We start from the raw sequence: 22,374 nt of genomic DNA, 5'->3' as shown, positions 1-22,374 counted from the left end.
ATCAGGGATGCACCAGGCAAACTGGGATATCTGGTCTCCTTAAGTTTCACTCTATGTTATTTACAGGTGAGAAAACTGAGGCCCAGAGAGGTTAAGGAAACTGTCATGTGCCTATCAGCTCTGACTGTGGAAGGAGCACCATCTCCAAAGTCCCCACCAGGCAAGATTGGGCACTTTCAGGGTGGTATGGCCGTAGATCAAAGTCCCCACCAGGATGCTCCCTCTCCAGCTTCACCTTCCTTGCATCCAGACTGCACACCCTCTGTCCCACTATATCATGGCTTATCTTTCATTAGCCCTCAGAGCCGGGCTCTTATTGTGACTGTCAATCTTGCCTAGGTCTCTTTTTCAACCAGCACGTTAGGCCCTGTCATGAACTGCACTCCTGACTCAGAGAAGGTGGCCCTGCAGGTAGATTTTAGAGGGTAAAGAAACTTCTAGAGAGTAAAGGGGACAGGGGAGAGGGGAACCGCACGTGCAAAGGCGTGGAGGTACAAACAGGAAGCTTGGATCTAGAGAGCCAGGGAGTTCAACATGGTCAAGCATTGGATGAACGGTGCTTGGGAGTAGTGATCAGAAATGAGGCAGGAGAGGTGGGCATGGACACAAAGGAAGACCTTGCAGGCAAGTCACAGAGGCGGAGAGTGATCCGGAAGGTGGATTAACAGGTCTCAAAATTAAGGGACAATTTTTTATCTCAGATATGTGGTATTACTGGTATATCTTTAGCAGGCTAATGAATGGATTTCCTCTTTCAACTGGTATCAGCCTCATTCCTTAACCATGTTCCACATGACTGGGTTCTAGGAATGGGAAGGGTCAGCAGAGTGCCCCCAGCTTGATGCCCCCCCCCAGCCCCGGACATAGTACACAGGAAGTAAGAGAGAGACGGAAGGCTAGACTAATGGAGGGATAAATCCAGTGGAAACAGTTCTTCCCAGGAGCCACGCTTGGTGTCTTCACCAGTGTGGGTCTCAGGTGAAGTCTGGTCTACAAACTATGTTTGTTGAGATGACTTGGATTAAAGGGGCCCACAGGTTCATTTTTCAAAATAACATGTGTTTCACGTTAACTCACATTTATCTGTTAATCACTGACTTTCTGTTCTCTGCTACATCCCAGGGCCGGTTTTCCGTATCGTGTGACACTGATCACAGCTGATGGCAACTGGGTAAACATGACCCATCCCCTGACTTACCACCTGCTCTTCTAAATTCACACGCCCCTTGAGCTTAAAAACCCAGAGAATGTTTTGAATGCCTACTCTGCTAATTCAATTACCTACTGCCTACTCTTGGAACAAAGATATCAGAAGATAACAAGTCCCTTCTCTGTCATAGGAGGCTGAACACTGGCCACAATGGCTTTGGTAATATAAATTTTAAGTTGAAACATTATTTCAATGTTTGAAATAAAAATAGTCCTCATAAAAGGATTGAGAAGTGATAACTGGTTAACTGGCTAATTTAGCAGATCTAAGATGTTTACTACTAGAAAGAAAAATAAAAGCTACACTTCCATTCAGCAAAATGTAAACTATGATAGTTTTCTATAGTCTGAAAGTGCCCTTAATATTCGGAAAAGGCAATGGCACCCCACTCCAGTACTCTTGCCTGGAAAATCCCATGGACAGAGGGGCCTGGAGGGCTGCAGTCCATGGTGTCACTAGGAGTTGGACACAACTGAGCGACTTCACTTTATTTTTTCACTTTCATGCATTGGAGAAGGAAATGGCAACCCACTCCAGTGTTCTTGCCTGGAGAATCCCAGGGACGGGGGAGCCTGGTGGGCTGCCATCTATGGGGTCGCACAGAGTCGGACACGACTGAAGCGACTTAGCAGCAGCAGCAGCAGCAGCAACAGCCCTTAATATTATCCCTTATGTTAATCACATTGCTATGATTTTCTATTAAGTGTCTTGATATTCACCAAAGAACAGTGAAAGATGACAACAATTTAATAATAAATCCTAAGACAGATACTTTTATGTATCACCCTTCATTTCAAGACTCTGTATAATGTAGACCCAGAATAACCTAGCAGGGGTAGATGCTCAAAATCCCCATTTATTCACTCTGATTTCTCCAACTGCAATGACTTTTTAAAACAAGAGCAGAAAAACAGTGATAACCATCTTGTGTAGTTCCTTATAATGGTTATGCCCAGTTCTATGTTACTAATGTATTTGAAAGATTATGAACACAATTTGTGTGCGTGTGTGTGTTTGTGTGCATCATTTAAAGGTAGGAGTTGTCAAAGGCATCCTTTGGTAGACTTTTCTCAAGAGTTATGCATTCTTTTGCTTTGTGAAAGGGTCCCCTTGCTTATCAGTTAGGTAACTTATGATTTTCTGATATTTACCTCTGTGGGTAGCTACAGACTCCAATGTGTTCCTACAAATAGATGAAAAGCAACAGCACCTTGATGGTCACAACAGTACAAGGTAAGTTAACATGAGGTTCTAGCTTTGGATGGGCCCTGCTAGCCCCACTCAGGTGAAGAGCTATGTTCTGGTTTCAAAATGAAATGGGTAAACGAGGATACAGAATAGCCGCCCATAAGTAATAGCTGGTTGACAGACCTGAAGAGCTGAAACAGAAGGAGCAAAAAATGTAACAATGACCTAGCGCCTTTTATTAGTAATTTCTAGAAGGGGAAAGGCAGAGACTCTAAAAAGCCTGGAAAGATCGTAACTTCAAGTCCAGATGTCTCCTCTCTTTCTAGTTGAAAATTATCTTCTAAATAAAAGACTTGCCTCCCCGACCCCCCTCCCCGTCCCTTAAGGCCACTGTGAAAAGTGGTATTTGATCTGAAAGGTCAGCATGTTACTGAGACCAAAACTAAAACAGAAAATAAAGAGGCAAAGCCTCAAAACCAACATTCCAGAGGAAAGAAAGAGCACGTTCTGCTGTATAATTCTGACCTCTGTATGAATCTGCCATTATTTCATAAAAGATACCACTTCTTATGATAAAAGGCAATGAATTTTTCCCCACCAGCTCTAGGGTTTGGCTAAAACAATGGTATTTTTCACCATCCCCTGCGCCAATTTCCCCTGGTGTCACAGGCCAACATGCTGAAAAGTCAAGAGTGCAGGCCACCACTAAGGCTGCCCTGTGAGACAGGGTTCACTTACATTTAATCGGAGAAAGACAAGTCCCCCTTCACCCGCCATGAGGCCCATTTCAAAGCTTCTGGATGGCCTTTTACTCGACCTAAAGTGATGCAGATGGCATGTAGTTTCAGAGAAGCAGTGACACCAAAGAATTTCCAGATGTGGTCAGATTCTCTTTAGCAAAAAACTTAAGTATGCTATCTGAGCACTTGATGTGCATGCCAAAAATATTTTCCTTCCACAGATAATGAAACATTTTGGAAGCAGAATGGTCTGTTGATTTGGATAATAAATGAGTCAGTAGCCTCCATGTGGGACATAACATAGTCCCTGGAATTGTACTGGCTTATTTAAACTCCGGCTCTAGTTCTTGGACTGATTTTATGGTAAAGAACAAAGCTCATTCCTATCTTATGTTAAAGGATAAAGCAGCGCACCTATGGATTCACTGAGTTCTCTCTCCATTTATTAGACGTATAACTTTGCTATCGCTCTTTTACCAAAAGGTAAATAATAATCATTTTCTGGATGCTGTATTTCAGGTATAAACACCTGTCTAACCTCTTACGCTGCCTTTCTGAGGGAGTACACACAAAAGCCATGAAAAGAGAAACCTAGATGTCATTCATTGAATCTAAAGCTTCAAGACTTCATAAGAGGCCTGAAATATGCATTTGGGCATATGTTTAGGAGACATAAATGGAGTTGGCACCCTGACGGCTGGGGAGATAATGACTTCTCAGTGTCTAACGACGTTGAGGAAGTTCCCTGTGATCAGAACATACCTGGTGGGTCTATCAGAAATGAGTTTGCCTGCTTCCGTGCCTCTGATGCACACTCAGTTAGTCCTCGGCAGGTTCAATGAGAACCATGTGTTTCTGGGCAATGACTGATGTGCTGTTTATCCTCAGTGAAATTTCCTGTTATCAACTTTGCTAACAACCTGCCATGCCTGCAGTGACAGGGCTATGTTGCTTTTGAGGAATGAAAAAAGGAAGGAGGAAAGTAAACTGCATAACCATCAACTTTTAAGGCTGATTTGTTTTGAAGACCAGAGAATACAGGCACCTCAGCATCATCACACACATGCTACCATGAAGTGTTAATGCTTCCAGATGTCTCAGAAGCCCTGCGCCCAAACCCTGCAACCTCTGATAACTGCAGGGTCCTCAGTTTAGCCAGTAGCCGGCCCGGCTGCCCTGACTCACTCCCTTTATCTACAAGGGCTAAAGGGCAGCCTCGGCACCACACTGAGCATGCGCACCTGGCTGCCGCGCTTCCCCGACCTTTCAGAGACTGTGGGTTGAGTGTAAGCTGTGCCCAGAAACACACACGCTTTCTCCCTGTAGCCAAGACTAAAATTGACCCAAGAGCCCAGGAACGTAATTCTCACTCCAGAATTCCATCAGCCATCCCCTCTCTTTTGGTTTCTGTTGAGAAAAAAAATTAAAGGCCAACCTAATCCCGACATTTCAGGACCTGATTATTCAGCTCATGTTCAGACATGTGCAGAAAGAAGGAAAAAGAAAACGGTTTGAGGCCACTGTTGAAATCAGAGGACTTATGTGTATGTGTGTGTATGTATGTGTGTGTGTGTGTGTGTGTGTGTGTGTGTGTGTGAGACAGAGAGACGGAGAGAGAGAGAGAGCAAGAGAGACAGAGGCAGAAAATATGTTTTCATATCTCCAGCCCCAAAATTGTGGAGTTTAAGTTTGCTCTTAGAAGCCTTCATTTCTGATAAGTGATTCAGCCCCTTATTTTAAAGTTTTACATTTTAACTTTTCCCCACATTGAAATTAAAGCAACTTCTGTTGTGGGTGACGGGAAACAGTCAAAACATCTCTACCCAGAGATTCCAGTTCAGTGCACGTTTTCTGAGTTCCTGGAGAGCATGAGGTGCTCGTCAGATGTGCAGCAGGGTGTGAAGGTGTCTAAGGACACACACCCTGCCCTAGCACTGAGAGATGTGATGTTGACACTAACAGAGTGGGGGCAGTCATCGCTTTCATTTATCTGAGCGCACACTGTGGTCGGGGCACCAAGTGCTAGGGATGCACAGAAAACAAGGTGGCCGTGACCTGTACTTAAACAGTGGTTTTAATCTTGTGGAAGAAGAGAGACAGACAAAAACTGCAATTTCAGATAGTGGTGAGTGCTATGAAGAAACTAACACACAGGGAAATGGGACAGGAAGTTGACAGGTTCGCAACTTTAGCTAAAGTAGTCAGGGAAGACCTTCCCCAAAAGGTGAACTTTGGGCTCAGATCTACATTATGAGAAGGAACTAGCCATGCGAAGATTTGGGGGGAGAGTGTTCTCAGCAAAGGCAGGTGCAAAGGTCCTGAGGCAGGACATTCTGGGACGGCATCTGGGAGGGCTTGGTGGAACAGAGGATGTATGAACTGGCTCTTGAGGAATAAGCGGGCTTCCCAGAGCCAGAGGGAAGGGAGAAGCATTAGCAAGGTCATGCGGCCCAGAGAAGTGCATGGTGGGTGGGTCAGCAGCCTTCATGGTCCAGAGTGGCTGGAAGACAAAGTCAGGGTTGAGGCTGGGAGCAGAGGAGGTTGTAGCACATAGCCTGGAGAGGTGAGTGGAAGGTCATGCAGGGTTTTGGACCTCATGGTTTTGTCCATTAAGATCTACTTGTTGATCTTTTTACAGAGAACCTCAGGTTGTCTCGGGGAGCTATAAGGGAAATTATTAGGAGTAGAAATACATTTTCAAATGGTACACCAGGTCATCCCTACCAAAGAAATAATCACTTGTGATAAGGAGAGGCTGGATAAAGATGTATAGTACTTGGGGCTCAGTTTTCAACTTTTATTTATTTGGGGATATGAAGAGAACAAGGAGAATGGCTTAGAATGGGAAAAAGAGAACTAAAGGAACTGTGAACTTTTTCGGGAAGTGAAGTGGGAAGAATGACTAAGAAACAGCTCAACTTCTCCACACAGGGAACTAGGCAACTGTTTTCCATTTTAGGTTAGAAAACATGGGGAAATTAGAGCATGATGAATTGAAGATAGTCATACAACATGGGATTCAAGGGATATCAGACTGCCTCAACCAGGAGAACTCGCTGAAACACAGTTCTGTGGTTCTGGAGAGAGGTCTCAATTGTATTCTGTTCAAAGGCTAAGGGGTGGATCATATGACCTCCCCCAAAACCCATATAAGGGCTGGAAATCCATCTGCTTCTGCTGGAAAGGGTTTCTTCTTTCCACCCCCACTTCCCTCTCTTACCTCCTTATCATATAACATAAGCTGCATTACTAACAGTTAACTAATTTGGTTTTGGGTGAGTCCTTGAATTTCTATAGAAGAAACTGAGAGTAAGGGAGGGGAAAAAAGAAGCATGTGTTTCCAGAGACAAACTTACTATTACCAAAGGGGAAAAGGGGAGGTGGGGTGAGGGCTAAATTAGAAGGGTGGGATGAACATATACATACACATATACACCTTACTATGTATAAAACAGATAATCATCAAAGACCTACTGTAATAACTCAATATTCTGTGATAACCTGTAAGGGAAAAGAATCTGGAAAAGAATATATACACATGGTTGAATCCCTGGCTAAGCACCTGAAACTTACATGATATTATAAATCAACTCTGCTTCAAAAAGGGGGAAAATAGTAGACACTGAAAAAAAAAAAAAGTGAGTTGTTTAATTCTGCTTTGGGTTATTTGCTGGGTTGCTTTAAAGTACCAGGCCTGGCTTATGTACAAGTTACGTCTTGGCCTCTAGCAAGCCTGCTGCAGGGAGATTTCTTGTTCCAAATACCCTCCAAGCATAACTAAATCAGTGCAAAATGTGTGTTAACAACCAGCCAGCTTCAAAAATCAGTGTTACTGTCAACTGCTGTGGCCAGAGAAGTGATTCACTTTGGGGCAGAGATCTCCCCCATAGTGAGCGCCAACAGGGGACACGCAGACTCCTGATGTCCAGTTTGGACACCAGCATGCAGGCGCCATGGGGCTGGGATTTTAAAGGAGAGGAACCAACTGGCACTAAAATCAAGCTAAGAGAGTTACCAGCAAACACAGACTTTGGTGAGACCTTATGAGCAAAGAAGATCACCTCACAAACTCCTGCAACAGCTTGGGTTCCCACCACCCCCAACCACCCCGCTCCCCCTCCTGCCGCCACCATGAAGGTCTCAGCAAGACCTGCCCTGAACACTCTATTTAAAACCACAAATTTCCCCACTCTCACCCCCTTTCCTCCTTTATTCTTCCCCAAAGCATCTCCCATCATGTCATGTATTACACATTTTACTTATTTATTACTTGCCTCTACCAGAATGTAAGCTACATGAGGACTGGAAATTATTATTTTTTGTCTGTTTTGTTCCCCATAGTAATAGTGCTTGCCATAGGGTGCATGCAAAGTATTTGCTGAATGAATGGAAATGTGGATTTAAAAATCCCCACAACACCCTTTTGTGGCAAGGATTGTCATCACCATTTTATAGATAAGGAAAGGGAAGCTCAGAAAGAGTTAAGTAACATGCTTTAGATCATGGCGTCTCAAATATTAACATGCAAAGGAATCACCGTGTTTAATAAAACACAGATTCTAATTTAGAAAGTCTGGGTGGTGCATGACGGTCTGTCTCTCTACACTTCTAACTTCCAGGTAATGCTATGGCTGCTGGACAGCTACATGTCCAGACAAAATGGTATTACGAGCCTTGTAGCAGCTGTACAGTCTAGTAGTTAAGAACAGACATCAACCTAATCATTTATTAACTCTTGTGACTTTAGGCTATCCTTTCGCTTGTGCCTCTGTTTCCTCACCAAATTATCATGAAGATTAAAAGAATGTGTCCAGGTAAAGTATTTGATATAATTTCTCATCTATATAATTTCTTAATCTTTATTATTTCTTAATAATGTTTATTATTATCTACTTTTTAGCCTAAAAGTAATTGTTCCTTCTCAGAATACTAAGGGAGTATTATTAAGTTTTTAGCCTCTGTTGCTGAAGCTGAAGCTCAAACTTTAGCCACCTGATGCAAAGAGTCGACTTATTAGAAAAGACCCTGATGCTGGGAAAGACTGAAGGCAAAAGGAGAAGGGGGCAGCTGAGGATAAGGTGGTTAGATAGCATCACTGACTCAGTGGACATGAATTTGAGCAAACTTTGAGAGAGAGCGGAAGACGGGAGATTGGAGTGCCACAGTCCATGGGGTCACATAGAGTTGGACACGAGTTAGTGACTGAACAACAACAAAAAGTTATAGTCTACTTTACTAAGATAGGAAAAGTCTACATTTAAACTGAGAATGATGATGACTCACATCTACTATCACAACATTAGAAACTTCTACTGAATATATTATGTGAGAACTCTGAAGCACGGTCTGAAAAGTGGAATTGCTGGTATTTGTACTTTTAATTCTGATAGTTACTGTCAAATTGTCCTTCACACCAACAGTAATTGAGAGTGCCCATTTTCCCTCACTTTAACCAACAGTGGATATTAACAATCTTTTAGATTTTTGCAAGTTTAATGCGGGGGGGGGGCACTTCATTTTCATTTGCATTTACATTGCTCTGATTACTGGTAAGGTTAATGTTTATTTGCCATTTAAATGTCTTTTTTATATGTTTGTCATTAAAGTTTCTTCTTTTGTGAATTTCCTGTTCATATTGCTCCACCCATTTTTATAATTTTGGGCCTTTTCATCTTTATATGTGTACGTCCTTACATATTATTTGTATGTGGACTATGTTGCCAGTATATTCTCTCAAATATCTTTTAGTTTTGTTTATGATGCATCTTGATCACAAAAGACATCGATATTTTCATAGATTTAAACTTGCTGATCTTCTCTTATGGGCTCTAGAACTTGTAACTTGCCTAGGAAGAAGAGCTTTCCTATACAAAGATTATAAAAATATTCAGTACTTTTTACTGATATTTTTTTTTTACATACAACTTTTTAATCCATCTATTTTTTTTTTCAGTCAGTTACAGGTTTTCTAAAATTTCTTCCCAAATGGATAGACAATTTTCTTCATATCATTTATTATGAAGGAGTCTATATATAATACTTCTATTGTTTGGGATGATTATTTCATCAGATATTTTTTCTTCCCCCTCCTCTCTATCCTCTCCTCTGGAACTTTAATTATGTGTATTTCAGTAAGCTTTATGGTGTCCCACAGGTCTTTGAGGCTTTACTTGTTTTTCTTTACAGTTGGCCTTCCTTATCCACAGGTTCCACATCTGTGGATCCGATCAACCACAGGTTTAAAACATTTGGGAAAAAAATTCCAGAAAGTTTCAAAAAGTAAAACTTGGATTTGTCACATGCCAACAACTATTTATATAGTATTTACATTGTAATTGCAGCTATTTTAAATTCTGTTTACATTGCATTAATTATTATAAGTAACCTAGAGATTATTTAAAGAATATGGTAGGATGTATGTATGGGCTTCCCTGGTGGCTCAGTGGTAAAGAATCCACCTGCCAATGCAGGAGATATGGATTTGATCCGTGAGTCAGGAAGATTCCCTGGAGAAGAAATGGCAACCCACTCCAGCATTCTTGTCTGGGAAATCCCATGGATAGAAGAGCCTGGTGGGCTATAGTCCATGGGGTCTCAAAGAGTCAGACAGGTCTTACTGACTAAACAACAACAGGATGTGTGTAGACTCTATGCAAACACTATGCCATTTTATACAGGGGACTTGGACATCCATGGAATTTGGTATCCATGGGGGAGTCCTGGAATCAATGCCCCACAGATACTGAGGGATGACTGTATTCTCTTTGCTGTTAGTTCTTCAGACTGAATAGTTTCTACGGATCTATCTTCAAGTTTGCTGACTCTCTGTTGGCTCAGCTCTGCTACTGAATTCCCCAAGTAATTTTTCATTTCACTTTCCAGAATTTCTACTTGGTTCTTTTTTTAATATATATATAATTTCCACCTCTTCATTAATATTCTCTATTTGAGGAATCATTGTTATCATACTTTCCTTTAATTCTTTAAACATGGTTTCTTTTAGTTCCTTAGACATACTTATAAGAACTGCTTTAAAGTCTTTGACTGCTAAGTCTAACATCTGGGCTCCTCAGAGATAGCTTCTATTGATTCCTTTCCCCATTCTGTGCAATGCTTTCTCTAGACCTATTTCTTTGCATGTTTTGGAATTTTTAAAAAAAATCTGAACATTTTAATACATAAGTATTGCAGCAACTCTTTTTGGGGGTGGTAGCTGCTACTTTTTTGGTTTTGCTTCTTTGTTTAGTGGCTTGCCTGGACTAATTCTGTAGAGCTTGTTTCTCATGAAGTGTGTAGCCTCTGATGTCTCTGCTAATTTTTTTTACACTTGTTTTTACTTTTAAACCTGGTTTCCTAGAGGCTGTCCTGGATCAACACAGCTTAGTGGTCAGTCAATGACTGGTCAGATGTTTTACATAAATACCTAGATCTCCACCCTTGGCGGGTGGACGTGTGGCTTAGGGAATGCCTTCAAAGGTTAGGCAGTTTATAAGTGTGCCCGAGCTTTTCCTTTGTGCATTCACAAAGCCTCATATTCAGTTGGTTGATTATCTTGGATTTTCTAGGGAAACAATAATATCATTTGCAATAGGGATACTTTGTTTTCTTTCCTGACAGTAAAGGTTATTCATTTCTTTTATTGTTATGACCTCAACATGACTAAACTGGAGAGACAAGAGGAGGAACTCATGCCTCCACTCCGTGCTTAGGTGGCAGGGCTCCCAATGTTCCAGCATCAGGTTGAAGTTTTCTATAGGCTCTGACAGGGGACTTTAGTCAAGAAGAGGAAGTTCCCTTCCAGGCTTGCCTTGCTGGAAATTTAAAAAAAAAAAAAAAAACAAAAAAACCTAACAAGTGGATGATGTATTTAATTTGTGACTTTTTAGAAGCCCTCATCAAGATAATCATCTGGCTGTACCACCTTTACTCCCTTTACTATTAAGAGTGAATAATGCTCATCAGTTCTTCATGGAGAATCAACTCAGCGTTCCTGGATTATGTCCTACTTTATTCAGGATATATTCTTCTAAAGGGAATTGATTCGGAAACACTTATTTAGAATTTTTGTATCTGTTTTCAAAGTGAGTTTGGCTTGTGGTTTCCTTTTTTGTGTGAGTGCCCATTCTTCATTTCTGATTTCTGAATCAGGGTTATATTAGTTTTCTAGAACAGGCTGTTCCTTTATCTTCTACTCTCTGGAACAGCTTATATAACATAGGAATTACCTGTTCCTTGAAGACTTGGTAGAACTTACTTATGCAGCTATCTGGGTCTGGTGCTTTTTTAGGGCACAGGTCTTCAGCTATGTTTCATTTGTCTTTAATTATATAAGTTTCAGGTGTACAACATAATTTAACATTTATATACTACTTTCCCATTTTTTCTAAGGTAATTGGTCTACCTATATTATTTTACCTCATATACTTCTTTTAGAGTTTTTATATTTGTGGAAATTATATTTTGAATAATTTAAAAATCTTCTTCATGTGAGTGTAGTTCTTTTATCATCTCTAGGGTTGGTTGTTTTTTGGCCTTATTACTCTTTTTCCTTTCTTGATCAAATTTGCTGTAGGTCTGTCTATTTTATTTGATAAAAAAATCCCCAGCTTTCAGTTTTATTGATGTATGATACTCCGCCTGCCATTTTGTGACTTTCACTTTATCTTCAAGAGTACCTTCATTTTTCTTGCTTAGAAGTGAAATTATTTTATTGTCCTTTTTCTAGCTCTTGTCATCAATTATAGGTCATTTATTTTCAGTCTTTCCTGTTTTCTACATGTAAATAGTAACATTTTCTTCTGTGTGGGTTTTGTCTACATCCATGAGTTTTGATACGAACAAGCTTTTATTGTCTTTCATTTCTAATTTGTTTATCCCTTCCTCTATGATTTCTTTTTTTATCTAAGAAGTTAATTAGGATGGTGTTTAAAAATTCCCAAGTAGTTCTGTTTTTGGTTGGCTGCTGGGCTAAACTTTTGTGGTTAACTTCCAAGTTTATTGCATTGTGGTCTGAGTATGTGGCTTCTATTACTTTGACTTTAGAAATTCTATTGGGATTTGTTTTTGTGGTGTAATACATGGGTAATTTGTGAATGTTCACATATGTTTGAAAAGACATGCATTCCCTTATTTATGTACTAGGAATCTACTAAGTGCTCCAAGTATGTTAACTTGTCCCATCCTCACCATGAGAGGTAGACAGTCTATTCACAGAGGAGGAAAATAAGCTTGGAGAATTTAGGGGCTTTCCTCAAGGTTACCAAAAAAGCTGGTAAGCAAGCAAGTACTAATGAAACCCAGACATTATGACTCATTTTGTCTTGGTCTTTCTCTCTCTAAGAGATCACAATTGTTAGCTGCATTAGTCAAACACATGATTTTTTGAGGAAACGGTAATAAATTTTCCTGAAGTAACTGTGAATGTGTAAATGTCTCCTTGTTTTTCCATCAGGAGAAACAAAACTACATGTTTTCTATAGCTGTGTGACTGGTTATGTAAAAATTCACTTAAATTACAAATTCTCATTGGACTGTATTTTTAATCATTCTAAAATACATTTTTTTGGCCATTTAATATTGTTTTTGCTTCAATTCTATTTTGTTAGCTATTACTATTGTTATATTTGCTTTCTTTTTGTTAGTATTTGCCTTATCTTTATTTGGATGCCTTACAGTCATTTTAAAAAGTGTGTCTCTTATAAGTAACTTATGCTTGGGTTTAAAAAATACCAATCTGGGAGTCTCTGAATTTCACTAGGGCGTTTAATTCATTCTCAGTTATTCTGATTATTGATATGTTGGATTTATTCTTGCCATCTCATATGTATATATATATACATATATAAACATATAAAATTTTTTCCTTTGCCTTCTTATTCATGAATTCTTTCCTTCTAAATGCTTCTTATTCTTTAGTGGTTTGGATGTCCCACATTGTTTTTATTCTTCTAAGTTGCCATTAAAATTATTCATGTCAATGTATGGCAAAAACCACCACACTGTTGTAAAGTAATTAGCCTCCAGTTAAAATAAATAAACTGATTTTAAAAAAGATAAAACTTTTTTTGCACATTTAAGCTTTATTTCTATCAAAGTCTTGAGCTAACTGGTACACAAACTTTTCCCCAAACAAGACAAAGAATCTTTGCTTGTTTTCACTTCCATCTTTCCAGCCTCCTCACTCTCATATAGAGAGCATTTGGATCTTCATACTAGGTAGTTTAAAAAGCTTAACGGGCTTTTTTTCGGTCCTTTTTGTACTACATTCTTGAAATCATTCAAGTTTCCGATCCACCACTTTATTCTTTTATACCCATTCTACTACGCAGCTCATATACTGAGGGTTTTATTTGAATGGTCAAAATTTTAAATTTACAAAACTCTAGCTTACTCTATTTCATGGGAATACTGTCTTTTGTATCTCTCTGAAAGCATCAATCTTGCTCATTGTAAAATCTTAATCTGTCTGCCTAGTTAATACACCTTCTGGTGTTAGTTCTTTTTTTGATAGCAGTTGGTGGCTCACTCACTGTCCTGGGGTGAATGCTGCTCATTCTGTTCATTTCAGTTCAGTCACTGAGAGTTGGTTTCATGTCCAACTCCTTGCGAAACCATGGACAGCAGCATGCCAGGCTCCCCTGTCCATCACTGACTCCTGGAGCTTGCTCAAACTCATGTCCATCGAGTCGGTGATGCCGTCCAACCACCTCATCCTCTGTTTTCCTCTTCTCCTCCCACCTTCAATCTTTCCCAGCATCAGGGTCTTTTCAAATGAGTCAGTTCTTCGCATCAGGTGGCCAGAGTATTGGAGTTTCAGCTTCAGCATCAGTCCTTCCAATGAATATTTAGGACTGATTTCCTTTAGGATTGACTGGTTTGATCTCCTTGCAGTCTAAGGGACTCTCAAGAGTCTTCTCCAACACCACAGTTCAAAAGCATCAACTCTTCAGTGCTCAGCTTTCTTTATAGTCCAACTCTCACATCCATACATGACTATTAGAAAAACCATAGCTTTGACTAAACGGACCTTTGTTGGCAAAGTAGTGTCTCTGCTTTTCAATATGCTGTCTAGATTGGTCAAAGTTTTTCTTCTAAGGAGCAAGCATATTTTAATTTCATGGCTGCAGTCACCATCTACAGTGATTTTGGAGACCCCCAAAATAAAGTCTCTCACTGTTTCCACTGTTTCCCCATCTATTTGCCATGAAGTGATGGGACTGGATGCCATGATCTCAGTTTTCTGAATGTTAAGTTTTAAGCCAACTTTTTCACTCTCCTCTTTTACTTTTAACAAGAGGCTCTTTAGTTCTTCTTTGCTTTCTTCAATAAAGGTGGTGTCATCTGCATGTCTGCTGCTCATTAAGTGGGTGATTCTTGGTGGTCTGCTCATCTTCTGTCTTTTCTGTTGATTGAGTCTGCCTGTGGTGACTGGGTAGTGGGCAGTACTCCCAGGAGAGGTACAGAATAGTATAGGGGGAAGCACATGAGGTTTGAAGTCAGGTAGACCTGGCTACAAATCCAGCTGTGTTACTTACTAGCTGTGCAATGTTGGGCAAATCTTTGAATCTTGGTTTCTTAACTTGGGATAATGACCTTACCTTATGGAGCTGCTGTGTAGATTAAATTTAACAGCACATAAAAATACTACTAAAGCCTCGGGACAGCAGTAAGTTGAGTTCATCTTTCATCAGTTATTCAGAAATTTTTTTTACTCTTCAGCCTTTGATTAAATGTGATAGGTTTGATGGTCTCACACCACTGTCATTAAGCAGGTATGTTTTCCTCAGATCATCCTGGGGGAAAACAATTCAGTCCTCCATTTCCAAATTTAAGCTACTGTATGGTCAGTGATATATCAGGTGTATCTTTTCTTCAGAGGGATATGGACATCCTCATCACAAAACAATTAAAGTTCTGGTATCAACTGACTCATTTTGGCAAAAATTAGATCATGGGCAGCCTTGTCTGGTGTACATGCATTGGAAGGGTGGTTATAATTTACTAAGATAAGGAATAAATAAATAAGGAATAAAGTTCCACCTTTGCACTCTGCAAGCCATCATTTATGACATTTTTCTTCCTACATATTAAGAGCCAAATGCTAAAGCCTTCTCCTCCAGGGTTATAAAGTTGCTCATAGACAGGTTTTCAACTTCAACAACTTGATGTTTGAGTCCTGAAACAACCTCCTATCCCTTCCCTTGAACCTTCGTGCCACGTGAATAAATTTAACTTTGGAGCAGGATTCCACTCAAGTTCAAATGGTCTTGCCTTCATGAGCCATAAAGCTTGTGGCACATGTGCCACCTTGGCCCTGTCTTAGGCCTGTACTCAGGGGCTCTGCTAAAAGGCTCATCCTTGCAGGAGGCCCACAACAAGGAGAGGCTGTTACATTTTCCAGGCCAGGTCCCATCTAGCTGTGTGAGAGCAGCTGTATCCTCCGTCTACACAGGAACCTTCTTGCAGGAGTGACTGCCTATGGCTTGCCTCACATGGGCAGTCGGGCCCAGAAACCACTGCCCCCGGCAGCAGCCCGGGGTGGGCACACGAGCACATACACACGATGCATCCTAGAAGGAGTGATGCACCTTAGAACCTCGCCAACTGTCACAGGAAATGCCAGGGTTTAGTACTCACTGTCACACTGCCAAGACAGCCATCTGCTGTATGCCCCACAGAAGACGTAGAGAGCAGTAATCTTCGGGTGTATGTATAAGAGGTGGGTGGGCTTCCCAGGTGGCACTAGTGGTAAAGAGCCTGCCTACCAATGCAGGAGCCATAAGAGACTCAAGTTCAACCCCCGAGTCAGGAAGATCCCCTGGAGGAGGGCACAGCAACCCACTCCATTGCTCTTGCCTGGAGAATCCCATGGACAGAGGAGCCTGGTGGGCCGTGGTCCACAGCATTTCAAAGAGGTGGACACGACTGAAGTGACTTAGCACACATGCACGTAAGAGGTGGGCAGAGAGCATGGAGAACCGGGTGCCACCTCCAATGTACTCCTTCACACGCTGACACTGCCTCTGTCTGCAATGTTCTTGTCCCACATGCTCTCCTGGTGAGCACCTACACATCCCCTAAGCCCTGGCTCCAAAAGCCTGTTTTGTGACGCACGTTCTGTCCCCTCTCCATGGTGGGCTCTGCACCTCTGGACATCCCTGGGTCTGGCCATGCCTCCATGACTGCATTTGGTACACAGAGCTGCAATTGTATTTCATAGATCTGTCTTCTGCTAGACTGAATTTCCACCTGTGTTGTGAGATTTATTCCTCTTCTCAGAGCCTGGCACATCATTGGTGCTTTCTCTGCCAGTGTTTGCAGAATACATCAAGAATGATTCAGCACTTGCCATGATTTTTAGTTCAGATGGACCGTCATTCTTCCCCTTTCTCACTCTATTATTTTCATGGTCCTTCCCACTTGGACTCCTGATGGTCTCCATGGTCACAGTGCCCTGCCTATGCTTTGGCTATGGTGTGGGGAGTCAGGATCCCCACAGGACTTGGCACAACCCCAGTGGGTGGGAGGCAGTGGAAATGCCAAGTCATTCCTCAGACCACCACCAAGGCAGTTTCTAAATAAAATGCAAGCAAGGTGGAGGGGCTCAGGACAATTGCTCCAAGAAAAGAAGATCAGGAACCCACGGCTTGGGTGGGTGTATGAAGGGGTCCCACTTCACTGCGATCCTTATACAAATCTTTCCCACACAAGCATTCTCCAAAAGCCATTTTCCATTCACAGCCATCTGGACCTCAAGAATCCTTTGGGAGAACAAAAGACTCACACTAGAGGCAGTTCTGTCCTGTCCAGAAACCCCAGACACTTCCAAATGAATTCTGAACCAATAGTTAGAAAACTGTGTCCCAGGCTGGTAAAGAATCCACCCACCAAGGAAGGAGACAAGGGTTCGATCCCTGATCCAGGAAGATCCCATATGCCGTGGAGCAACTAAGCCTGAGCATCACAGCTACTGAGCCCATGCTCTAGAGCCCAGGAGCCACAGATACTGAAGCCCTGCGCCCGAGAGCCCCTGCTCTGCACACAAGAGAAGCCACTGAAATGAGAAGCCCAGGCCCCACAAGGAAGGGTAGCCCTGCTCACCACAACTAGAGAAAAGTCCACGCAGCAACAAAGACCCAGAACAGCCAAAAATAAAATAAATACATAAAATTTTGAAAAAAGGAAACTGTGTCCCAGACAGGGCCATAGGTGGGGTGATAGCCCAGGCCCTTGGGGTCAGCCAGCATGCCCACCCTCAGCAGGAAGATGGATACCAAGCGTGCTGCTGAAGGGAGAGAAACAATCTGAGCGTCCCCTGCAGTGTGGGGAGGGACGGCAGATACACCCTCCCTCAATGCCAGCTGTCTGTCCCTGGGCTTCAGTTGGCTGAAGAGGTAACTGGCTCCTGGCTGCCCAGGGGCCTGTCCAAGGCTAGGGACTGCTGGTGGCTGAGGGTGGGATCTGGAGGGAATGCCCCCAGGCCTTAGGGGTACTTCTTGGAGAACACAGGAAACAAGTACTGGTTTCTCCTAATAGGAGTGAGTCTGACTTGTACCAAGCCACCCAAATTCCCAGAATGAGAAGCCTGCTCTATCCAAAGTCCTGCAGGGCCAGAGTGGAGGGCGTCATGAGCTGTGTGAACCTCACCTACTCCATTCTGGGCTCTGCTGAGCAGGGGCAGGGCCAAGGCTGGGAAGCTGGCTGAGCTGCAGGATGCCCTTGTTCTTGGCCCTTTAGGCTTTACGGCAGAAAGTGTGCTGCCCAGTGGCCTCTGAAACAGTACTTGGGACTCCTGCCTCTTCACTGCATCCATCATGCACCAGCTTTTACATTTTCTACTCTCATCATCACACTGGTCTCCAGTAATGACTATCCACGCTAACACAGTGCTTCACTACTTGCTTAGTGAGATCTGCTGGCGAGCCTGATTTTCCACACCACACAAACACCTCTGAACACAGGCTGATGTATCCAACCAATGGCTTGGCTGTCCTTGAGAATTCTGCTACATACTTCTGAAAATTCTCAGTACAGTTTTGAAAATCGAAAGCATCTACTTCTGAGAACTCAGAGAACGGAATGCAGGGAGCTCATAGGACTTGGGGTTTTTGAGAGCCCATTCAGCGGGATGATCAGTCAGGCAGTTCTGCAAATCTTCAGAAAAACCACTTCTCATGCCTTCCTGCCAAGCCAACTATTTATAAATGCTTCCAAATTGGAGTAGCTCTTGTTTGGTCAGATGATTAGTAAAGAGAAAAACGGGGCTTCCCTGGTGGCTCAGTGGTAAAGAATCTGCCTGCCAATGCAGGAGATAAGGGTTCAATCCCTGATCCAGGAAGATTCCACATGCCACAGAGCAACTAAACCCAAGTGCCACATCTACTGAGCCTGTGCTCTAGAGCCTGGGAGTCGCAGGTACTGAAGCCCGTGCCCTAGAGTCCACGCTCTGCAACAAGAGAAGTCACCACAATGAGAAGCCTGCGCATTGCAATCAGAGAGTGGCCTCCATTCACCACAACTAAAGAAAAGCCCATGCAGCTATGAAGACCCAGTACAGACAAAAATAATAAATACACAAATTCTAAAAGAGGGAAAATTCTTAAAAAAAAAAAAGAGAGAAAAGGGTATGTACTTGGTTCTGAGATACTTTCAGAATCACAGTGAATTACATTTCCTGTTTCTTTCAATAAATAATTTCGTCCACGAGGGAGCAATGTTCTCTACAGCTTTACTGATGTTCATATGAACAGCTCACAGCAATGCTCTGTGAGGAGAGTATCCCCCAGACATGGGGAAAGGTGGAGTGGTTGGAGAGGTAAACAGCATGTCAGGGAGCAGACGGGAGCACGTGGGCAGTGGGAACCTCATGCTAAGTTCACACCATGGTTGCAGTAGGTGCAAGACACTGGGGCTCTTCTTCTACTGTTTCAGCGGTGCTCCAAGGCACAGGCACTTCATGGAGCAGGAGTGGAAAACTGTGAGGGGTGGAGATGGCTGAGCAGGCAGGCCAGAAGGGGCACCTATCCTGCATTCAGCATTTCCTGTGGCCCAGGGTTTCAGCCCACGTGACCCAAGAGGACAGCAATGTGGGAACCGCCATCTCTATCACATCATGGGCCTCCTGTGGGCTCAGGTGTGTCACACGCCATGGGCCTTGCTGCCCCACTTTCAAGCTGTCCACAGAGAGACCATCCATCTTTCTGGCTAGCTGGCCCTCACATTCCCATGTAAGAGCAATGATTCAACAACGCCCTCAATGTGGACCACATGCCCTCTCCTTGTGCAGTGACTCTCCCGAGCATCATGCTCCCTCCTTCCCACAAGGGGTCACCCTCTCGTCCAGCCGCTCCAGACTCTTAGGAGCACTGAGGTGATTTTTTATCAGCATGAAACTTTTCCTGAATTCATGTGGAAAGAGTAAATGATGTTTTATAGCATGAACTTTTTTCAGTCCACAAATATCAAATATTTACTGAACACATACTATACTCTAAGTATTGTGTATTGGAGTCCCTAGAGATAAGAGTAGCGAGCAGATAAAAGTCCTGTCCTTATACTGTAGGGGCCAGGAGGAAGATAAACTGGTCAAATATGGAAATATATGGTGTGCCAGCTGGTGATGAGGGTGATGGTGGAAGGGTGGGTGAGAGGTTCTGGGACACAGGTTGGTCAGGGAGGGCCTCTCCAAGGATGTGATATTTGAGCAAGTATGAGAAGGAGGTGAGGGCAGAGGTCATGTGACTCTCTGGGGAAGGGTATGCTGGGTAGCAGAAGATCCATGCAAAATTCAGGAGGTGGGAGAGCATCTTCCATGCTCTAGGACCAGCATGGAGGCAGGATGACTGGGGAAGAGAGAGGAGGAAGAGGGGGAGAGGTCAGAGAGGGCAAGAGACAGAATGTGAAGCTGGCTGAGGTGCTGGAAGAATGTGGAGCATAGGCGAGCTATCGGAGGGTTTTGAGCAGAGGAGTAACGTGACCTGACTTACATTTTGGAAGCCCAGCTCTGCTGCTGGGGCACAGACAGACAGCAGGGGGGCTGGCCAGGGGAAGTGGCCTAAGTGAAGAGGCCATTGCAATAAACCAGGTGACAGATGACAGTGCCTTGGACCAGGGTGCTGATGGTAGAGGGGTCAAAAATTGTAACATTGTGATTTGGGGGGAAGGTAGAAACATCAGGTTTGGTGATGGCTCAGATCTGAAGTGTGGGAAAAGGGGTTAAGGGTGACCCACGCCACTGGAAGGATTGAGCAGCCATTTGTGACATGCAGAAGGTCATGGAGGGAAGCAGGTTTGGAGGCGTACCATTGAGAGTTCAGTTTGGTTAAGACAGATTCCTGTTAGGCACCCAGGTAGGGATGGCCTGAAGGTAGCTAACTATCAAAGTCTCTGATTCATGGGAGATACGTGGGCTGGAGAAAAACAACTAGTGTCATCAGCACAGACTGAATACAAAACCAGGGGTCTTGGGGAGATTTATGAGACTGAGTGTAGGGAAAAAAGGCCCTTGGGCCCTGTAGGAACGGGGAAGATGAGGAGAAAGCCAGTGAGAAGGGAGACACCAAGTGAAATGTGATGTCCTAGAAACCAAGGAAGTGGGAGGAATGATCATTGTTGAGACAAAAATCATCTACAGTTGACTTAGGATCAAGCAGAATTGTATATTCTGCATATGAACTTGAGTTTCCACCTACACTTATGTCTTATGCATGAATCCTTCACCCTCCAGGCATCAGTGGCCCTATGAGAATCTTTATGAGTGCTGGTGAATCTTCCCCTTAGAAACACACATTCAGATACATACAAGACTGCAAACAAGTGTGGAGGTTCCAGGAGCCGGTAAAGTCCATCCCAGAAGTCAGGTTCATAAACAGCCCTTGGCCATCCCCAAACAGGTCTTCTCATGGTATGAACCAATCTGTCTCAATGTAGAAGTTCAGAACTTGCAGGTTTCCCAGCTTTTCCAGGTATGTTTCCATAGGTTAGAATGAGTTGACCTTTCTGGGCTCTTGGGTTGAACACAAAACGTGAATGGGCTGGCTCAAGTCTCAAAGCAAGCGTGAAAACAAATGAGAACTCACCACCATCTCCTGCACATGAAACATCTCTGCTCCACCAGGTGACAGTCGATTGGGGAAGGACATGCTGACAGATGACCCAGGAAGGGTGCTTGGCCCAGTGTTATAGACCTGTGGGTGTGAGACACACACGGCATGGTTTAATAGAAATAGAGATCTTCATTTCATGTCTACATTATATATTCTAAAATCCTTTGAAATGATACACAGAGATACTAGGGTTTAGGATCTAGAAGGTCATGACTTGAAATGAAATATCAAATGACGGGAAATTTCAATGACATAGAAATCTTTCTAATGTGCATTAAAAACCCACAAACTTTCAAGTTACCTTATTTCCCCCGTTAGCATTTTCTTATCTTCTGCTGCTAACAATTATACTTATTTTGACCTGGAAATTTACTCATAGACTGTTACACGGGTGGGAGTTTAGAAATAATCTAGATTAGTAGTTCTCAAACTTTTAACACATATCAGAATAATCAAATGGTTTTCTTAAAACCTAGACTGGAGTAAGGTCACACCCAGAGTTTCTGGTTAGGGTGGGGTGGGGGCTGAAGGGTTTGAATATCTTTTTTATTTTGGCCATGCCACATGGCGTGTGGGATCTTAGTTCCCCAATCAGGGATCAAACCCGGGCCCCTGGCAGTTAGAAGCTCAGAGTCCTAACCACTGGACGGCCAGGGAAGTCTTGCCTTTCTAAAGTTCTCAGGAGATGCTGATGTTGCTGGCCCAGAAAACATACTTTGAGAACCACTGATCTGGTCCAACTCTGTTCCTTTTATAGTTGGAGGTAACTGAGACTCTCAAAGACAGAGTGGGTTATCCCCAAGCCAAATGATCTCACTTACAGAAAGGGCTCTTTTTTACTACACTATCTAGCTGATTTGGTTTCTCGGTAACTTTCATCTTACCACTTACGAATACTGTTGGATGACATCTGTGCACATCTTTTCTGTCGCAGCATTTGGTCCTACAATCTTTACCCCTCTCATCCCCCACACAGTCCTCCCCATTTTTTTTGTCTCCAGCAGCCCATCATCTCTTGAGAAGTGAGAGAAAAGATGGCAGCCACTAAAAGACCCATGAGAGAAAGGAGATGGAGCAGAGACTGACATGAAACTCAAGGAAGAAGTGGAAGATGAAGGAGAGTAAAAAAGAT

At 42.9% G+C, this 22,374-nt stretch overlaps 1 protein-coding gene across 1 annotated transcript in view; it reads right to left on the bottom strand.

Moving 5' to 3' along the window:
- The window catches only part of ITGA9 (integrin subunit alpha 9), a 366,537-nt gene that overhangs the window by 47,542 nt on the left and 296,621 nt on the right, over window positions 1–22,374 (bottom strand). Inside the window, 1 exon segment of the mRNA XM_070360514.1 lies at window positions 21,216–21,323. Coding sequence (XP_070216615.1) covers window positions 21,216–21,323 — 108 coding nt within the window.

Source organism: Bos mutus, chromosome 22 (genome assembly GCF_027580195.1).
Source record: "Bos mutus isolate GX-2022 chromosome 22, NWIPB_WYAK_1.1, whole genome shotgun sequence".
NCBI classification, from domain to species: Eukaryota; Metazoa; Chordata; class Mammalia; order Artiodactyla; family Bovidae; genus Bos; species Bos mutus.
This window is presented reverse-complemented; position numbering and strand designations above follow the sequence as displayed.